We start from the raw sequence: 21733 nt of genomic DNA, 5'->3' as shown, positions 1-21733 counted from the left end.
AATATTCTTTTTACTGGAGAATGCTATTGATATAAAGTGTAATACAATTATAATTCAATTGCATGACACTGGAGTCTAGGCTGGAATTAAACTTGCTTTCAACTTGAATTCCAGAAAAAATGCTTATCAAAAATTAAATATTAGTTTTCATTGCTATTTCGATTTATAAGAGATTTCGTTACCGAAAGATTTTGTAGCTTCACATACACCCCTGGAATTCCTGTTGAAAACAAGTGCAATTCAAGCATTTAGTCCAGTGTCATACAATTGAATTATAGTTATATTATAGTTTATATCAATAGCATTGACCAGTTAAAAGGAAACATAAAAATATTTTTTTATGACTAAAACATAATTATATTAGAATTCAAGTCAAATTCCAACCAAATGAAAATTAAGGTTTTAATTGATGATTTTAAAAGGCAATTCGCATGATATAGCCTTTAAAGCAGTGGTACGCAAAAAGAGGCATTTAATTTTTGTGCTCTTTTGGGTAAAAAATAAAATATCCACAACAACATCAAGAAACTGAATGAATTGTGTGTATTTTTACGCTCTATTACGCTCTTTTGTTCACATTCGGGTTGTTTGACGAAAATCATCGTAACCTCAACAATATGAACGCCTACCATGGCTCTAAAGATTATGTCGTTAAACATGTATTCAGAATTAATATATTCGTCGTTTTTTCAGAAGAACAACTATAATTTAAAAAGAATTTATTACATATTTAATTCTTGTTATAATTTATTGAGATCTAGTCTGTTCTGTATTTTTTGGGCATTTAGCGATCTATAGTTAATTACACAGTATAACAAATATGCAGGGGTTCTCATACAGTAGTAATTCTGTTCTGTTTGAGTCCGTGGAGTACGGATATACTTCTAGTGTTTCTCGATCACTTCGTTTAGTGAAATGAAAGTTACAACTACGAAACATCATAATTATTTACTCTTGAATCTACTTTTAAAATTGTTTTTTTTTTGAAAGATATGTAGTTTCACCTTTCAAACGCGGCAGCCATCTAGCGGAAAGTTTTCTCATACCCAAGTGATCATTCAAAATTGAAATCACTGGGCCATGTACCTATGGCTTCCACAATATCTTGCACTTTCAATCTTCGATCAGCCAACACTATACATATCGTGATTTTTTCAATTATAGGTTATATATCCATGGATAGGGGATTTTGTTTATTTTTCAAAAATAAACAATATACAGTAGCCCAATAAAGTCTACATACAGGAATTCAAATTAAATTTCTTTCGTTGAAAGCTGTATTTGTAAGTTAAAAGTAGTGAAATATATTTGTTAAAAAAATAAATTCACACTAAAAAAAAATCGGGTTTAGCAACATTTCCTATCACTTCCAAAATTTCACCGTTATTAAATTTTTTGATTCTGAGTCAAATAACGAAAAAATTTTTTGTTTTTTTTGGCTTTAATGTTCAAAATATTATGAAACTTAATAGTCCCGACCACCCAAAAGTAGGCGTGACCGAGAATAATTTTTTCGTTATTTTACTCAGAATCAATAACTCTAATAACGGTGAACTTTTGGGCGTTATTTGAATTTTTTTTGCTAAAATCGACATTTATTATTTATATTTCATAAAAGAAAACTAAAAAAAACTGCTTTAAATTAAAGTAATATAATATTTTTCCTGTATGTAGACTTTCTTGGGCTACTGTACATATATAACTTTTGACAATTACAAAATTCATGGAAAACTTTTTTGAAAATAAGACAAGAATTGTTTTTTATTGAGTTTTTGCAAAGATAGAAATTTTTTCAAATTGAAATTAAATTATTATTTATGAATATTTTTTTTAAAAAATTTTGAAATTTGTAATCAGGTATACCGTAATTCCCAAAAAAGTGTTGAAAAAATCCCAAAAATGGAATTTTTAAGTTTTTAGGCTGTAACATCCATAACATAGTTGATGTTATCGGAACCCTTTACAAAATAATTATAAACATATTTGGTCATCTAAAATGGGTTACTTTATTTTGATATCGACTACGCGATTTGGGAATTGTTGCCCTAAAGCTGAATTTTACATACAAAATAGGCGTGGGCCTGGTCCCCTCGGTATCAACAATTTTCCAATTTGTTTTCATTTAAAATATTTAATGTAAATTTTGCTTTTCTTAGAAATTGTTTAGTTGCATATAACTTTGGGTCAATCAAGATTTTTAAACAATTCATTTTTTGGTTTGACACATACATTTTTTATTAGTCCAATAAAGGAAAAATGGAGGAAATCGGTATATATTTGAAGCCGCTGTTATCAAATTCAAAACATTAACTCTACAACATTTCTTACTCGAAAAGGCATGAAAATCCGCCCCTAGTAATTACCAAGGACATAAAAAAGTAAATAAATTTGTTTAAAACAATAAACATGTTTTAAAAAACAAAGCAAAGTCCTGCAAAAATTCCGGAATTGTAGGTTGCCTGGCTCTTTACACCTATTGAAATCTTATTTTGTTACAATATATTGAATAATAATTATTTAAATAAATAATACTAACCGAAGTCTGTCACTAAATTTCATTTCTAATTAGCTGACAACAGCTGTACGCTGTATGTACGTGTGTATGCAACATATAAAAAGTGTAGTTGTGGTTGATTTGTTAGAGGTTTTATTATTTTTAATTTATTTATTTTTTTTTTTTATTAAAGGTGACTTAAAATCTATTTAATTTTTCTTATTTGTTTTTTATTTTGAAATTTCACATAAAATTATTTACTATTAATTTAAGTTAATTGTATTGTATTTGTTTTGTTTTTAATTTTAGTTACGAGTACGAGTATTAACTACATGTACGAGGGGGTACGGGGGAGAGAGAGAGAGTGGGTTGTCAGTATACGAACGAACGAACGAGTGAGTATGCAGCATGTATGTTTGTTTGAATGTTTGTTTTTTCTCTTTATAAATTTAACTTGAATGTGATTTAATTACTTAATTAATTAACTAACTGTTTTTATTTTTATTTTCATTTTAATTTAAATTTATTTGTTTCTCATTTTTGTATGGATGTGTGAGAGTGAGTGCGTGTGTAAGGATTGAGGGTGGGGGGGTGTTTAGTTTGTAAATGGAGGTCGAATATTATAGTGTGTGTTTGTTTGTGTTGCCAGAACTGAATTTTGTTTTATTTTATTTTTCTAATTAATTGTTTAAAGATTTTCATTAACTAAATTTTGTTTTAATTAAATTACGTTTTCTTTCTATAAGTCTAGAGAAGTTTCTTATAATTTGTTAGTTGCAAATTGTTTACTTTGTTTTTGTTACATAATTTAATTTTTGTTTTTGTTTTTTCCTTTTCTTTATAATTAATTTAAATTTATTCAATGTAGTGTTTTGTTGTATAAATGTTAATGCTATATTTTTTTTATTTTTTGGAGATTTTTAATTTTATTAATGGTTTTTTTTTTGGTTTTTCTTATATAAAATTAATCTTCAAGTCTTTTCAGAAACAAATGCATTACGATCAAATTATGCTTTATATTGTATTTGTTGTAGTATTCTTGTTTTGTTTGGTTTTGTTTAATTCATTTATTCATTAATTATTTCATTTTATTTTGTAACAATTTGTTGATAATCCGTGTGTTTGCGTTTGATCTTTCAATACTTAAAACTACCGTTAGTACGTAATTAATTAAAATGTTTCATTCTAGTATAGGGGAAATTGTTCATCGGGAAGTTCAGGAGTAAGGAAGGTCTTAGATGATAGGAAGTGGGGGGCGGGGGTGTATTTTATAATTGTTATACATATCTAAGGGTGCTTGATATTGTGACAGTTTGGAGATGATCTCACTTTCATTGTTTTCTCTTAAGTTTTCATTTTTTGTTTCTTTGTTTTTTTGTGGATTGTTGGTTGTTTGTGGTATTATTATTTTTTTTTGTTTTCATTTGGTTTGATTACAATTTTATTTGTATTTGTGTTTTGCATTTAGTTTTATTTGGTTAAAATTTAATTTTTGGAACCGTCTTTACGGGACGTTGACGGAGCATCGCCTAAGTTTATCATGTCTCGTGGTTTCCACACCGGGGACCCTATAATAAAAATGAAAGAAAAGAAATATGTGGAAATCATATGAAAAATGTTTTTGAAAGAATTTCGTTTAATAAAAAATTTAACTACAAAACAAATTAATAACTTTGAAAATTTTTCTCCAGCAACAAATAAATAGATCTTTGATTGTATGTGTGAAAGTGTGAAATTGTGAAAGTGTAAATGATCTTGTTTGAAAAACTAAATTCAATTTATAGGCCAATTGTTTTTAATTTAATTTTTGTTTTAAATTAAATAAATTAAACATGAAGTAGTAGAAAACAATTACTCAAGTTTTTTTCAAAAATACGAATAAAAATTTTGTAATATAATGAAAAATATGATTTGAAATAATAATTATGTATTACATAAATAAATAAGTGAATAAATAAATAATTATGTAAGTATGTAGTATGTATTTCTAAATATTAAAAATTTCATTTAACATGCTTTTCTTTTATACTAAATATTTCAATATTTAGCATTTAATTTAATTTCATTTCATTGTTTTTTGAATAAAATTATAACTTGAAACCATAAACTGATTTGGATTATGAATAAAATGTTGACATCGCTTGTTTCGTTTTTTATTTATTTATTTATTTTTGTTTGTTTTTTCATTTTTGATTACAAAAAATTCCTGTATTCTTTTTTAATATATGTAATTATTTAAATATTGAAACCGTTTTGTTTTAATTCTCTTAACTATTTACGTTTAAATATCAAGTGGTGTTGTTTGTTAACACATTCTTTTTTTTTATATTTGTAACATCGTTAATTTTACAACGTTATGCCAACATTTTCATAATTCTGTTTGAAGTGAAGAAGTGTTATAAAAATAATGGAGAAAAAAACCAAATAAATTCCAAAAATTTTGTTGAATGTAATGAATAATGAGTAATGGCATAAATGATTATAAAATTAATGTGATCCTTGCTAAAATATGCTCCGCTCCACATTTTTAAACATTTCTAATGACAGTTGAAGGGTTAATGAAATAGCTCTCCAAAGCAAAACTACTTAATTGTAAATTTTACTACCCTGCTTGATTATAATTATTGGAGATTCTATGATATTTTCTTGTAATAAATCCATATAAAGGGGATACCCCGGAATATTTTTGTTAGAAATTCCCAGATTATTTTTGTCGGGAAATTTCGGGAATTTCATCATAAGGTTTCTTTTTAAAGTTACAGTATTATTTCTGCACAGATAAAACTGATTCGTTGTCAATCCAAAGATTGGTTATAAAGCAATATTTATTTTACATTTTTCTTTTTTTCCTTTTTTATATCAAATCATTTCGGTTTTGTTGTGGAAATGAATTATTAAAAAGCTTAATATTAAAACTTCTAAGGATATTCATATTTTGGAAATTGAACAGATTTTTTAATTTTAGCCGGAAGTGGAAAAAGTCCGGGAAATTAGAAACCCTAGTTAGTATATGTAAAATGGTAGTGCCTTTTTTATTCCGATTGCCGTTCCGAAAAATTTTCAGATTTCTCAAAAAACAAGTAAAAGCGCTATATTCGGCTGTGCCGAATTTTATATACCCTTTATTATACTTTAAAATACAATTTTTAAATATTTTTAGGTAAGCAAAATTTTTTCGAAAATTAAAAAAAAATTTGTTAATTTTTTTTTAATAAATTTTTAAAAAAAAAAATTTTAATATTTTTTTTAATTTTTTAAAACCGTTTTTTTTTCAATTTTTTTTTGGTGAAAACAATTTTGTGACAAACTGATTTTTTTTGTAAAAAAAACCGGATTCAAAATTAATTTTTCCTGATTTTGACCCATTGCTTTGGCGTTATATACATCGTTGCAAAGGTCTTTGAAAAATCGATCATTAGATGTCCTATTGTCTATATTAATGACTTAATAATCCAGATATAGATAAAAACCCTACACTAAGTAAAAGAGCAAAACATTTTTCTTTTAAAATTTCAATAATTTATATTTTTGAGTGATTTTCGGAAGTGGGCCTTATATGGGAGCTATGACCAATTATGGACCGATCACCATGAAATTAGGTCGTGTGATTTATGTCTATATTAAAGTTAATTATGTTGAATTTTGTGTGTATTCCAAAATTTGTTAGCGATTTATGCACGTTAAAGTGATTTTCGGAAGCGGGTCTATATGGGAACTATGACTAATTATGGACCGATCGTAACAAAATTTGGTGAAATGAATTTTGTATATATAAAACTTATTTGGAGCGGAATTTGTGGAGATACATTTATAAATTAAACATTTATGACCGATAAAGTCCAATTTCGGAAGGACATTTGTATGGGGGCTAGGTCCTTGGGCCGAAAAAATAATATGTACCAAATTTGACCGAAATATCTAATTGGACAGCCAACCAGCCAGCCAGACAGACGGACGGACGGACGGACATCGTTTTATCGACTCAGAAAGTGATTCTAAGTCGATTGGTATACTTTAAGGTGGGTGTTAGAGTAATATTTTTGGGCGTTACAAACATCTGCACAAACGCATTATACCCTCCCCACTATGTATAAATAGGTAAACATTCGATGTTGTTCTGGTTTTTCTTTATATCTCAGCCATTTGGGGGCCGATTTTCTCAATTTTAAATATCAACCGAACCGGGTCTATATCGGATATATTGGCATACTTATAAACATCCTCATGGTGAAGGGTATAATAACAAGTGGCTTTTTAAATAATCCTCATGGAGATAAGTAATTCTGAAAATTTAATATTTTGGGGTAGAATTTCTCATTACAGTATTTTAAATTAGTTTTTTCTGGTAGATAGGTAGATGGGGATAGCCGGCATTAATGCCAGTATTCTAAAAATATTTGACTTGTATATTCGATCGGTTTTGGTATTGCACATGAACTTTGAGATGCTTATACCGAACAGGGGACCAGTGAAATAACCTGTTCACAAACAGGAGAGGCCATTCCCATGGATTAATATATCACAATCTTCTAGATGAAAAGTTACACTAGAAAGTTCACGAGGTTACTTTTCGAAATAGAGGGCAGATAAAGGGTAACATTTTATCACATAAATGAAAGCTGCATAGATTTACTGAATCTAGTTACTTCAATAGCCACGTAACTAGTCATTCTAACACGGGTATGTCCTAGGCAGGGGGTCAATTGTCTCTTTTTGATTACAATGGGACTGTCTAATAGCTGGTATAAAGTAGGCAACGCATTGGATTCACATACTGGTTACAAGGCGTCAGTTACCTTGCTAGCTTTGTAACTGGTTACTTGACTAGTTATTTTAACACGTGCATGTCCTAAGCAGGGGGTCAATTGACCCTTTTGATTACAAGTTGACTATCGGATAGCTGATCGAAAGTAGTCAAAGCTTCTTTCTGGTGGGTAAATTAAAGTGCAGTACAAAAAAAAGTTTGAAGTGACTTCACCATAGGGTACTAAGAGACACAAAAGTGACTATTGACTTCATGCTATGTTGGGATATCAATATACTTAAGCAAAACTAAAAATAAACTGTATGAGAATTATATTAACACAATTTGTAAACAACCAGTTTGTACGAATTACTCACAAAACGTTTAAAGTGACTACACTCTAGATTACTTAGAGACACTTAAGTGGCAATTGTCTTCACTCTAGATTACTTGGGATGCATAAAGTAACCAATTGTCTTCTTACTGCACTATAAAGTGCACACATGTGTCAAATGGCCAAAATATATAAAATGGAGTCAGCTAAGAGATAAGACATTTGTGACAATTACTGTCTTTAAGGGATACATTGACTAATTGCTTAACTTCTGGGTAATAACTCTCTCCCAAATGTTATGTCTGACACAATAACAAAATAAACTTTTTTCCATGTATTTTGTTGTTGAAAGACTTACATAGGTTTTTTGTCTCTCAGTAACGTAACGTTGTCACATACGATGTTTATTATTCGGAATTGAAAAATTTTAAATTTTCTTGATTTTTTTTAAAAAAAGAACAGAAAAAACTGGATATGTTTTGACTCGATCAGAATTCTGAATGGCTGTTAATGTATAAGAATATCATATCAGTATTATTGGAAATAGGACCACATTGTAATTGAAATCCACTAAAATTACTAAATGGCAACATCCATTATTTGAATACAAATATGTTCCAATGAAATATCATTTAGCAGAAAGCTGGTTTTAAAATGATTTCAATGACAAATTGACATTAAGTCAATTAAGATATTAATTAAACAATAATATTTAATGAATTTTTATTAAATATATGAAAAAGTTGTTAGTTAGTGTACGATTATGTATGTAACTAACTATATTTATAAGTATGATGACCAATATTTGTTTATATTTAAATAAAATGATTAAGAATAAATTTTGACAATAATAATAATAATATGTAATGTTAAAATATGTGTAGATATGTATGTAAAATGTTTGTTAGCATAGTTAGGCAATTAGTTAGATGTTTTCTTTTAGTAATTATGTAATAATAAATAGATAATATAAATAGTAATAGATCGGTTACGGAACATAGTAGATATAAACGAACAAATTTAAATTGAAATGCAAATAAATCTATTTAAAGAGAGACAGAGAGAGAGATACTTGATTTCTTTGTTATTATTTATTTTTTATTTTTTTGGATAAAACAACAACATCAATTTTAAATGGATTAAGCAAAGGGTGGGGTGGGAAAAGGAGGTGAATTGATCGTGTTGAAATAAATAAATAAATTGAGAGAGAGATAGAGAGATAATAATAATAATAAAAAAAACATAATTATCAGGCGGTGTTAATTATATCAATAATTTGTTCCTCATTTCAAATTATTATTAAAAAATTTGTTGTAAATTTGGTTTAAAACTTTTTTTGCTTACAGGGTGTGTTAACCATAAGACATAATAAATTTATTTAAAGGTAATTAATTGGTTTATTATTAATTATTTTTTATTTGGTTTTTGCAGCTTGCAAGTGGTGTTATTTTTAGTAGTAGTTTTAGTATTTAGTAGCAGTAGTAGTAGTAGTATTCATTAGTAGTTTAGTACAGGTAGTTTTAAGAATATCAACTATTTACTTTATTTTATGAGTTTATTGTTGTAAATATTTATTAAAACACAAAACAAAAACCACACACTATTTAAAACAAACAAAATCAAACCAAATTTTCTTCTGTTTTTGTTAAATATATTGTAAATATATAAATATTAAACAAAGAAACATAAATTAATAACAACAGCAATAATAATAATAATAATATTTTATTAAGTAAGTAAACAAATAAATAAATGCTCATTTCAATTGTAAAAATAAACTAAAAATTTAATTGTGCATTTTGTATTTCATTTTGTATTCAATTAATTAATTTTCTTTGTTATTTTTGTTTGTTTGTTTTTAAATAATTAACTCGGAAAAAAACAAATCTTTGCTCAAGCGATGCCAACCAACTACATTTTAATAATAAATTGTACGAAATTATATTTCAATCATTTGCTGTTTGTTTTGTTAATGCAAAATTTTTCAAAGTTAGATTAAGAAAGTTTTGCAAGTAAGTGTATAGTACACATATGTAAATAATTTAATCCTAAGATTTTAAATTTAAATTAAAATAAAAACTGATATATTTGTTAACATACGTACACATTGTATATACTTATAGTATACATAGCTCTATATACATACATCTGTATGTATTAATGTATTTACTTATGTATTTAACATTAATTAATAATTTTAACAATAAATGTTGGTTTTATTTAATAAATAAATAAACAACATTGCGTTTTCCATTGCTGATACGTGTCTTATGAATTCCTTTTACTACGAATTTGAAATTATTTCAATTCGCACGGATCTTTTAAATATATCCATTTTGTTTCTTCCATTCTTTAATTTAAACTATTAACAAATAATCACAAACAAATATCACAAACTTAGTGGATTTTTAACTTTTTTTCTCCTTAAACTTTTTTTTATTTTTATTTCAACAACAATTGTCTATCTTCAATAAAATTTTAATTGTAAATGTATTTTATTGTAGTATTGATGTATACATTTCATTATATTAATGTATTTATGTAAATATTTGTATGTCTGCATTAATAAGTTTATATATATTGATGTATACTTAATAAACATTAATTAAATGCAATGGTATTCAAATTAAAAAAAAAAAACATAATTAACAAAACCCATAAAATACATACAAATAATTAAAACAGATAAAATAAATAAGTAGTAGTAGGTAATATAATATTAAATGTTTATTACTCTATTTCTGTTTAAATAAATTTTCTCCTCTAAATTCACCCAAACGTCTAGATAATTTATAAACTTATTTGGCAGTACTTATTTTCAATTTATGCCCCCAAAGTAGAAGCAATTTGCTACGTTATATAAAATAAATTAATTTTAAAATCCATTAAATTTGATGTTTAAATGATATTAAACTTTTCTTTGTGTTGGAAAATATAGTAGTCAATGCCTGTTAACTTATTAATGAATCTCAGTTAAATAATGATCTTAACCCTCTAACCGGCAAGGCTGCCTTTAGGCGGGTATGTTAAATGTATGTAATGCTGCTTTATTTGATTATTTTTCCCGTTATAACGGCAAATATATGTAAAGAGACAAACAATTTACTTATTGTGATAAACAAGAACGTGCACTTGTCTTTTGTTTGTTTTTATTCCAACGTACATATTTCTTTTTTTTTCAAACAATAACCCGGTATATTATTTTACCTCGAAATAAAATTGGCCGGTTAGAGGGTTAATAATGAGTACGAAAGGTCTATAAAGTGTCGCAGTACGAGATGTAGTAACAGTTAGAGTTTCGAATTAATTTACTCAATTTCAGCTTAATCCACTAAAATCTTAAGTAGGAATTGGAAAATGCCATTCATTCCATAAATTTAATCCAAAAATCGAATTTATAACAGAATTCACTCAACCCTTGAATGACTGAACATTTGTTAATGAAAATCAAATGTAAATTGATTTAAAATATTTTTTCTTCCTTCAATTTGTTTTTAAATATTTACAAAAATGAATTGAAAAAAATTGGCTTTTTGTAATATATTTAAATTGAAGGAAATTTTAATCATTCAACATATTGGGTGTAAATGGCGTATCTCATGAACGCGGTTTTCATTTTTAATAACTTATATGTCATTTTGAAGAGTACATATCTGTAAGTTATTTTCACTTAGTTATTGAACATTATAGTGTAAATAACAAACTTTTTTTTTTGCATCGAAAATGTCAAAGCGTCATATGCGGGAAGTTTTGCTTTAATTTTAAAAAGTGTCGCTGTAATACACCGATTGCTCACAGAAGCTTATGGTGAATGTGTTCCATCGGCTTCCCTATGCGAGAGATGATTTGTACGGTTAATTTTGACACGGAAGACAAAGATCGCCCAGGCCAGTCAAAAAAAGTTTGAAGACCAAGAATTGGAGTCATTATTCCATGAAGATTGTTGTAAAACTCAACAATGGGCAATTTCAAAACGTTTACGAGCAGAAGGTTTCAACCAAAAGCAGGGAAATTGCAGGGAAAAGCAGAGTGCACTCTCTTTGGGATACGGTTCACTTTGGAACAGATTATCAGATATTGGCTTGATTCGATCTTGGCGTCAAAAGGTGAACAGTTCTTCTGTCTCAGAATACTTATGTTGCCAGAACGATGGTAGAAAAGCCATAGCTAACAGTTTTTAAGTCATACACCCACTATTAAGCTATTTTGTAATGGATTTGAATGCAAGAAAACTTGAATAATTCAATAATGAATTAATACTATAAATAATGAATTCTTAAAGGAATGAGCTCAATACGTGGAGAAATAATTCTTACTAAATGCTTTAATGGAATTGTTAAGAGAATATATTTAATTTGATTTTGAAAACTGAATTAACAATTAATACATTCGAACTTTTTAAAAGAATATTAGACAAAATTTATTATTGAGAAAAGTGATATAGTTTCTTATACACATGATCTACTCTTTAAAATCATCCGGAGGTCTCGGGAGAACATTTTGTACTGTGAAGTTTTCAGCATTCTTTATAAGCCTTAGACCAGAGCCAGTCAAATAGAAAAATGTTCTTCCAGATAATCTTGCATGAAGTAAATTGTAATTTTAATGTCATTAAGTTATCTAGAACTCAACTGTCAACTGTCATTTAGTGTTTTGCTGCAGTAATTGTTATTTAAGGACTAGCTACTTTACTCATCACTGGTATGATATAGCCAATTTCCATATAAAGTAATAATATAAAAATGTAATTTAAAATTTAAAAAATCGATGATATTCAAAAACATTTAAATATAAATAATTATTCGAAATTCCCAAACAACTGTGCAAAAACGGAGTTCACATCTGTTAGATATAAACAAATATATGAGTCAGAATATATCGTAGTATGTTACAGTGGTTTGATTGATTTAAAGTTGAAAGTTCAAAGTAGCTTTAATTTTGAGAGAAAATATCTGTTGAAATAATGGAATATCATACATATGTATCGCTAATTGGAGTTTATTTTTAAAACTAAATAATCTTTTTTGTGGAAAAAGTTTTGGAAACATCTTCAATCAGTATTAGTCTGGTTTGATATTAGCTTGTGTCGAGGATATGAGAAGTAATGTGGACCGGTTACCAGACCTTAAATTGACTTTGGATTCTCTACTCTGTTGTCAATATGTTCACTATTGTGATGCCTTTCAAACAACATTGCTAACATATGGTGGTGTGTTCTGGATTTCTATTTTTTTCAACAATTATTCTATGGATTGTAGAAACATGTTCTGTAAAATATTAGAATGATAGGAAAACGTTAACTGGTGGCCTAACGGTTCTGAAATTTGCATTTTAATGTAGAATATTCGCTATTTGTACATAATTATCGTTCTAATGAGATATAAAAATTGCTTAAAAAATTGTAAAGTTATTAAAAATTCCCCAGGCCACTTCTTAACTTAAAGGGCAACACTGCTTCTGTCTGTCAGTTGATCCCGGTCGAAATTTGTACAAGCTGCGTCATTTAGTTTCTGTCAGTAATTGAAGAGAAAATGGAAACAAGTGAATTTCGTGTGCTCATTAAGCATTATTGTTTGAGGAAAAAAATTATGACTCAAACCAAGGCTAAGCTTAATAAATACTAGGGGAACTCTGCACCATCAATTTCAATGCTAAAAAAGTGGACGCCCAGCTGAGGTCTTTATACCCGAAACAATTGAAAAAATTCACGATGTGGTGTGAGCCGAATGAAGATTGATATTGTGATATTGTGCATCTCACATGGCTCAGATGTTTCTTTTTTGAATGATCACTTGGGTATGAGAAAACAATCGACCACAAACGCAATCGTGTCGTTGTTCAATACAGACTTGCTGTGTGTAAACAGACGAGCAAGTTTAAAAGGGAATCGAAGAGACTTGCTTCAAGTAAACTTGTCCTGCACAGAAAAAAAATTATATTTCAATTCAAACATTTCTCCCATATTGAACTGGTTTCAATTATTTCTTAATTAAATCAAGTATTCATTTGCTCAAAAACAAAATTTCTTGATATTTTCTATTGAATTTTGAGTTTTGAATTTGATTATTTTGACAATTGAATATACAATTTTCGTTATTGGTTGAATTTCAAATACAAAAATTATTGAATAGATAATTTTCGTAATTGAAACACAAAAAATAACAAAAATGTGTTTTCAATTACGAAAATTATCTATTCAATAATTTTTGTATTTGAAATTCAACCAATAACGAAAATTGTATATTCAATTGTCAAAATAATCAAATTCAAAACTCAAAATTCAATAGAAAATATCAAGAAATTTGGTTTTTGATCAAATGAATACTTGATTTAATTATGAAATAATTGAAACCAGTTCAATATGTGACAAATATTTGAATTGAAACGGTTTAAGAAATAGTTTTTTCTGTGTGTGTAAAAGTAAACAAATATATGTTTGTGACAACCATTCATATGATCTCGGTTTAAGGCTTATCATAATCTGAGAACAACATATTATGTTAAAATTATTCATCATAAATATGATTGCCACAAACATATATTTGTTTACTGTAACTATATATATGGTTGATACAATCATGTGAATCATAAATTAACCATATTATGGTTACCATAATCATGTAAATAGTTACTGTGACTATAATATTGTTAAAAATCTTGTAACACTATTTAAATGGTTACAGTAACCATGTCCAATTGTATTTTTTCTCTGCGTGCAGCAATCGTGAGAATGAGTTAGTTCATCCACATGCAGTTATAATGGGGAATTTATCTTAAGGAAAGGCTGAAGATCTTCTGGGACTAATTCCGGAAACTAGGCATTAATAATAATTGTAAAGTGTTGAAAATAAGCCAATATATTTCGCATGATATTAGATACGTTGATATTTCTTTATAACGATAAATCATTCAAATGTATGCAAGTGTGTGTGTGAGGATGTGTGTATTTTTAAATGTCAATGAATTTTCATTTGAATTAATTAGTACTATTTTATGTATAAACAAATATGTATGTATGTATGTAGGTATAGTGACACATTCATCCATATCCAAGTATTTATTTATTGATTAATTTTTAAAATCTGACGTATACTTTTATATTTAGTTATTATTTATTTATGTATGTTTTGGGTGTGTAAGTGTGTGTCTGTATTTTATTTATTTAATATTTTGATTATAATTTCTATTTATTTATTTGTTTATGCTGCATGTATGTATTGTATGTTTCTTTTATTATTTATTTTTGTTTTATTTGCAAAATTTGAAAGTTGCTCTTGTTAGTTACTTGCCATCAACATTTTCAATATTCGATTTACAAGTAATTTTGATTTTATTGCTGCTAAGCCATTTTATATTTTAAATTTATCTATTTTCATTTCAATTATTTTATATGTTTTATTTGTAATTTGATTCGCATTAAAGCAAATACATACATGTACAGATGTAAATATTTATTGATTTATTTGATTTGATAATTATTGGAAGAGGAGCCATGAATTTTGCCTAAATATAAATGTAAATACAAGTATGTATGTATTGTATGTAATTATGTATGTAACTTTCTGTGTATAGTATACAATTTCCTTAGATATTTCAAGTTCAATATTTGTTTGATTTTGTTTTGTATTGTTTTTTGATGTTTGATTAGTGTTCTAAGTAGTAATTTGATTTGATTTATTTTATTTTGATTTTTTTTATATTAAACATTTTAAGTTCTACATTTAGATATATGTATGTATGGATGTGTATTTTTGTTTATTTATTAATTTTATGTTAACATTGATTCAAATTGTTTGATTTATTTCTGTTTTACTTTTGATTTGAGGTACATCAAAATTTTCAACACTGAGTCAATAAAGGTTTAATTTCGTTATTACAGTTAAATTTTATTTCTATTACGTTTAATTTGATTAATGCGGTTTTTTAACATTGTATATGGAGATTTTATTTTATTTGGATTTATTTTTATTATTATTTACTTATTAAATGTTTTGATTTGTTTAAAAAAAAACTTACATGTCCGTCAATTAAAAATAAAAATTCCTGATTTATTTGAAATCTTCAATTCTTTTGTTTATTTTATTTGATTTTGATTTATATGAATTTTTGAGTTAAGTCGTTTTATTATAAAATGAAATTTTCATTTTAAGATGATGTAGTTTCCAAATCATCAAGGAAAGTCTGTAGAAACAAGCTAAATTTTGTGACATATCAGTGGTCGACACTCATTGCCACCAGGGGCCGAATGCCCTGTGTATATACCGATATAAACAATACGAATGTGATCGAAAGTCGTTAAAATTATTAAAAGAAAAACAAATTGGAAACTGTGCTTCAGACACGAACAATTTCGATCAAACAAATTTGTTTTTTTTGGCCATACAAAATTTTTAGTTCTTTAGAATTTTGAAATTCGCTTTATTTTATATGAAGGTTTAAAGGTCATATTTTTTTTTTAAAGATGCGGGCCAAATAACTAAAGTAAAATTTTTATAGCATGAACAATCGTCCTTGAACTAAGAATATCCCAAAAATACCATTTTCCAAAGATTTTATCTAAATATGAGCCATTGCAGAATTAACAATTAAGAGAGCTATATTCGGTTGTGTCGAATTTTATATAGCCTTCACCAAACTATACTTTAAAAGTAAAAATTTTAAATATTTTTAGGTAAACAAAATTTATTATATATTTTATTTTTTAATTTTTAGTGAAACAATTTTTATGTCAAAAAATTGTTTTAATTTTTTTTTAATTTATTAGTGAATTTTCTGACATAAATTTTTTTTTTTTGGGAAAAACAAATTCGGTTTTAAAAATATTTTTCCCGATTTTGACCCAGTGTAGGTCCGATTTACTGTGGAGTTATATACGCTGTTGCAAAGGACTTTGAAATATCTATCATTAGATATCCATATAGTCTATACTAATGACTTAGTAATCCAGATATACATACTGGATATACATAGATAAAAAATAGGTTAAAATCGAGGTATCTCAGCCATTTGTGGGCAGATTTTCACGATTTTAAATAACAAACGAACCGGTTCTATTGATGTATAATCATGTATGTAAGTTATTTGGGGGCAACGGAAAGTTGATACTCGTGGTGAAGGGTATAAAAAAATTGTATCAGAGAGAGAATATAAATATTCAGCTCAATTATGAATAAAAACTCACAGTAGTTTTTCCCATTTCTCATTTTTCCTATTCAAATTCAATGGGAAAAAACTCCCAGGAAATTTTTTATTCATAATTGGGCTGATTATGATTATGTACATTTGAAGAAGAATATCTCGAAATTCATATCCTCAATTTTTGAATTTTGGTCCATTATCAAGAAAGTTTTTAGGTTTGAGTACAGAAAAACTAAAAGCTGGTATTTTTGATGACACACAAATAACACAAATCTTTGTAGCCGTTAAGATTTAAAAATCTTGGATCCAATAAAAATACACCATCTGCACAGTCATTTTTGACAAGTTTTCTGAAAATCTTGGATCATATAGCGAAGAACTAGAAGAACATTTCCATCAAGATGTAAAAGCGATGGAAGAATCAGCGAAGCAAGATTTAAGGGTGTTCTGAATAGGACCGATGCTCATGAAATCAACGAAATATAAAGACGCTTTAGTCGATTATGATTACCTTGGGTGGAGGGCAGTGAAGAAAGTCATGGCTGAAATTTGTTGGTGGTCGCAAAAAACGTACGATTCCGACAGAAGATGAAGAAGATACAGTGGGAGTTTCCTACTCCTCCTTACAAAATTGATGTTAATTGAAAACCTTTGATTTTTTTCCAGATGAAGGCAGATCCTCATCTGACACAGACTCCAAACAAGAAGGCTCACCATCACGCAAGAAAGTGAAAACAGCAAAGAAACGAATGGGGGGTCAGGTACTTTTAATTGAACACTTCGATGGTGATTTTAATTGAGTTTTGTTAGATAACATAGGAAAAAAAATATGAAAAACAGATTTTTAATGGTGCCATTCAAGGAAAACCAAAAATATCGCATTCCTTTATTGACAATGTTGTAGCCGGCGTTGATCTTAACAACTTGCCGAACATCACAATATACGATACTTACTAACTTCAAATCGATATATCTCGATTCCTATACATGACCCAGCGAAACGCCGAGACTATATATAACTATTTTCTTACCGATATAACAGGGACTTGGTAGTGTCATTGGTAAAGGAAGAAAAATATATTGTAAAACAGCAAAACCAACCCTCTTGCAAGAATACTTGTGTGGAGCCAAACCCGATGAAGGCTCCGTAGAGAAGATTAAAGAATATTATTCATATTTTTGTATAGTTTTTTCTTCGGTAAAGGGTGTGATATACTCAGAAAATTTAAATGATTATTATCTCGAGATACCGCCATGGCCCCACCCTGAATTTTGGATACTATACAGTGGCTTATAATTGAGGAAAATCTTTAGAAAATGGATGATATCTTTTTTGAGATACCTTTTGTTCAAGGGCAATTTGTTGGATAAATATCGTGTATACAAAAGAAAAGGATTTTTAGGAAAAAATATTAAAACTTGGATTCAACATAAGCATTACAATGAGACCAATTCTTATATACAATTTGAATTCTGAACCTCGATAAAAGAGAAACTAAAGAGAATTTATTTAAATTTTTGATTTTGTATGGCCATAAAGATTGTATGTCTATGTACCAAGTTTCTACAAATTTGGAACGTGTTTCCTATCTATAACAAAATTATTTTTTATTAAGTAATTCGAATCATTATAGTTATTATGATCATTGATCTTATCAAAATTCATGTGTCAAAACAATTTAAAACTTTTAATTAAAATTTCAGCTTTGAAATCTCAATTAATTTGAATTTAATTTTGTCATCATCTCAAATGTTTCAAAGTAAGAAAGAAAGTATGAATTAATTGTATAAATGTATTTATTTATTTAGTGTAATTAAATGAAATGATCTAGTTGTGTTCTATATATTTGTTTTTTTGTTGTATCTAATATTTAATGGATATTTAAATTTATTATCAATATTGTTTTTTGTTTTTTATTGAAACTAACGTACGTATTTGTTTTGGAAGTTGTTATTTTAAATTTTTAATATTTTGCTTGTTTTTGTTATTGTTTTGTAAAATATTTTTGTTATAATTTAAACATGTATTTCATAGAAATCATGACAATCTACACAACCACCTGACTCGTTAGGCCTTTGGACTATAGTCGTTTGGGAATCGAACATTTGGCTGTCGCAGGGTTCGGCAGCATAAGATGCCATTACCACTGCGCCGCGTGGTACTTTTTTGCGCGTACGACTCTGTCGCACGCGCGCCCTATGCTAGGAGGGTCTCTTTTGGTACAGACAATCCATGCATGTTGTGTGTTCGGGCGCCGAAGAGCTCAACTGATAGGGACGGTCATGAGGACATTGTGGTTCATGATAAATGGTGTAGGGGGCTGAGGTGACATTTGTTTGTGGGCCATATTGATGGTAATATTGATCAGTGTTTGCAGCAGCGGCTGCTGCAGCTGCTGCTGCTGCCGCCGCCGCCTCATGTCTATAACTGGCAAATGCATTTTCGGCTGACTGGGAACGTATGGGACCCGAGGAATCGGATGTATTTATGGTGTATATATGTTCGGGAGAAACACCATAGCGATACGAACTACTTGTGGTACTGTCACGGGACAAAGACCGCTCTAAAGATTTGCTAACACGTCTAGTAGTGGTTTCAGGTCGAGGAGTGGCACTGTCACGTCTGACGGAAACATAATGATCGCTGCAGGTGCGATTGTCATATATGGGATAGTATTGATAGTAGGCTTCTTTGCCTTTGTTGCTGGCATCGCCATTATCAATGTGGGCATGTGCCGAGGCGCTGCGTTTGCGTGATCCGCCTAAATTGCGGTCAGGGGAACGGGATTCGAAACTACCGCGAGGCGATTTGAGTGCAGAGCGTGGCAAGTCGAGGTTTGGTTCCGAACTGCGGCTGTCAAAACTATTGCGTGGTGAATGCTGACACATTTTGCATCCTGAGCGGTCTGGCGACAAATACTCGATGCTATTGCGAGGTGATAAATGAGGTGACAGTGATTCAAGACTGCAGTCGTGAGAGGGAGTGAGTTTTTTCAAACAACTGCGATCGGGACTTTTGGCTTTCGATGGACTGGCAGGTCTTTTCAGTATACCACCGGAAGGACTGGCTGAACGCTTTAAAATGCCAGTGCCATCCGAGGATCGTCTGGGACTTGGTGTACGACGGCCTGCCGACAGACGATCGTGGGAGGAATCGCGACTTGAGCTGACGCTTAAACGCTTACCCTGATCGCTTAAACTAGTGCGAGGTGATTTTATTTTAATAATACGTACCGGCGAGCTTCCCTGAGATTTCGAGCGATCTGGAGAAACATAAATACTTTGACGCGGTGATTTGGTCGGTTTGGCTTTGGAGCTGGCCGAGCTTGTGCTACTGCTGCCATTACTACCACTACTAATGGGCTTAGTTGGCTTCGATATTTTGTCGGATGACTTTGATTTGAATACCTTGTCGACCTTTTTGTCGATTATGACATGCGCAGCAGAAGCGACAGTAGCAGCAGTAACGCAGTCTTCGGATTCATCTTCAGATTTCTCTGAAGTACCGGTTGTGGTGCCTGTACTATCGGACTCTATAGAGGGTCGAGGTGGTGATTCGATATCAGCAATTACCGTTTGTTGGGTATTCTCAACTACAGTCTGCGGTTCTGGGGAAAGACTAGAGTCGTTTTGTTGCTGATCTCCAGCGTCCATGTTCAAGTCAGACGTTTCTGCCGAGGTCTCTTTCAAATTGGCCATGTAGGCCTCAATGTCACAGGTCGTTTCAGTCAAATGTTCCTGTTCTAGCTCACTCAAATGTTTGTCCATGTATTGTGTATGTTCGACAGTGTTGTTGGCTGTGTCGCCAACAGCAGCAGTGTGTTGTTGTTGGCGGCTAGATGTTTTTCTGGAAGACTCTTTGGAGGAAATGTGTACAACCGACACCTGCTGGGCAGCAGCAGTTATTTTATCAATTTCACTCTTAAATATTTCAATTACTTCTATATCTTGTTTGGGCGATTGTCGAGGAGAAAATCTATTTGTATTTGTATTAATATTATTACTATTGTTGTTATTATTATTATTGTTATTATTATTTTTGGATGCATGCAAGTTACGGCCAGAATGGGAATCACTGTCGTGTTCCATTCTGGAAGCCCCACTACCACCACTTAAGCTGGTGCTAGTGAAGAGACTACCACTACTTCCTAAACTTAAATTTAAGGCTGCAGCAGTTGTGGCTGCCTGCAGATCTGACTCTAAAGTCAGCTCATCATCATCACTGGCAACAGCGGTTTCTTGGCATGCATTTTCATCTTGTTGTGATTTATAATCATGTGTATTAGAGCTACTCTTACCTAAGTCTTTCATAAGAACTGGTTGATACGTTGATGGCGGATGTGATGATTGAATCAAACGTGCCTGACTACCGGTACTGCCAACGGAAAGCGTTGAAGTCGTGCTAAAATGGGAGAGTAAATTCGTTAAAGTTATCGCAAGATACAGAAATTAATGAATTGTTACCCACCTTAATGTTAAATGATTGGGCGTTCGCCCCAGTGAGGCTTTTGTTTTAATAGTTCCCTGTTGGAATTCCTCTTCGCCTTCGGATTTAGTACCGGGATCTATACGTTCAATATCACTCTGTTGATGTAGATGTTGATGATGATGATGTTGTTGTTGTTGTTGCTGCTGCTGCTGTTGCTGCTGCTGATAGTGGTGTTGCTGAGGATCAGCTGTTGCACCCAGAACATCTGTAAATTATAAAAACCGTTTACCTATGTAAAATAATTTTCAAATTGAAATCTTACCGGAAGCATCACCAACGGTTTTGCTACGACTACGGAAAGTAGACGTGTGTAATGTGTGCATATGCTGGTGCTCCTGATAGGGTACATCTTCTGCTTCCTGACTGCCGGAGATGTTATCATAGTCTATATTCCCAGCTGAGTGGCGTTGGGAGCCCGACTTCTTCTTGGGCTTGCCCAACGTTTGGGAACCCTGCATTATTGTAATCTGGAAATGGATTTAATAATTCATAATAATTCAATCTTCAAGATATACAAATAATGAAATGTTTTGC

At 29.8% G+C, this 21733-nt stretch overlaps 1 protein-coding gene across 11 annotated transcripts in view; it reads right to left on the bottom strand.

The window, feature by feature from the left end:
- Positions 1-563: 563 nt before the first annotated feature.
- Positions 564-21733, bottom strand: part of sif (still life) — a 238008-nt gene continuing 216838 nt past the window's right edge. For 3 of the 11 annotated variants that reach the window (XM_065502958.1, XM_065502964.1, XM_065502962.1), the window contains 4 exons: positions 21462-21666; positions 21179-21404; positions 21009-21112; positions 573-4062 (listed from right to left, as the gene is read on the bottom strand). In XM_065502958.1, the coding sequence (XP_065359030.1) occupies positions 3980-4062; positions 21009-21112; positions 21179-21404; positions 21462-21666 (618 nt within the window). In that variant the 3' untranslated portion in view covers positions 573-3979. Of the gene's footprint in view, positions 4063-18698; positions 20019-20063; positions 21113-21178; positions 21405-21461; positions 21667-21733 lie in introns of those variants that run through there. The other 8 variants (XM_065502956.1, XM_065502965.1, XM_065502959.1 and 5 more) reach the window with 5 other exon arrangements.

The sequence above is a fragment of the Calliphora vicina genome, chromosome 3 (genome assembly GCF_958450345.1).
Source record: "Calliphora vicina chromosome 3, idCalVici1.1, whole genome shotgun sequence".
In the NCBI taxonomy this organism is placed as follows: Eukaryota; Metazoa; Arthropoda; class Insecta; order Diptera; family Calliphoridae; genus Calliphora; species Calliphora vicina.
The sequence above is the reverse complement of the archived record's forward strand: the minus strand, read 5'-3'. Positions and strand labels throughout refer to the sequence as shown.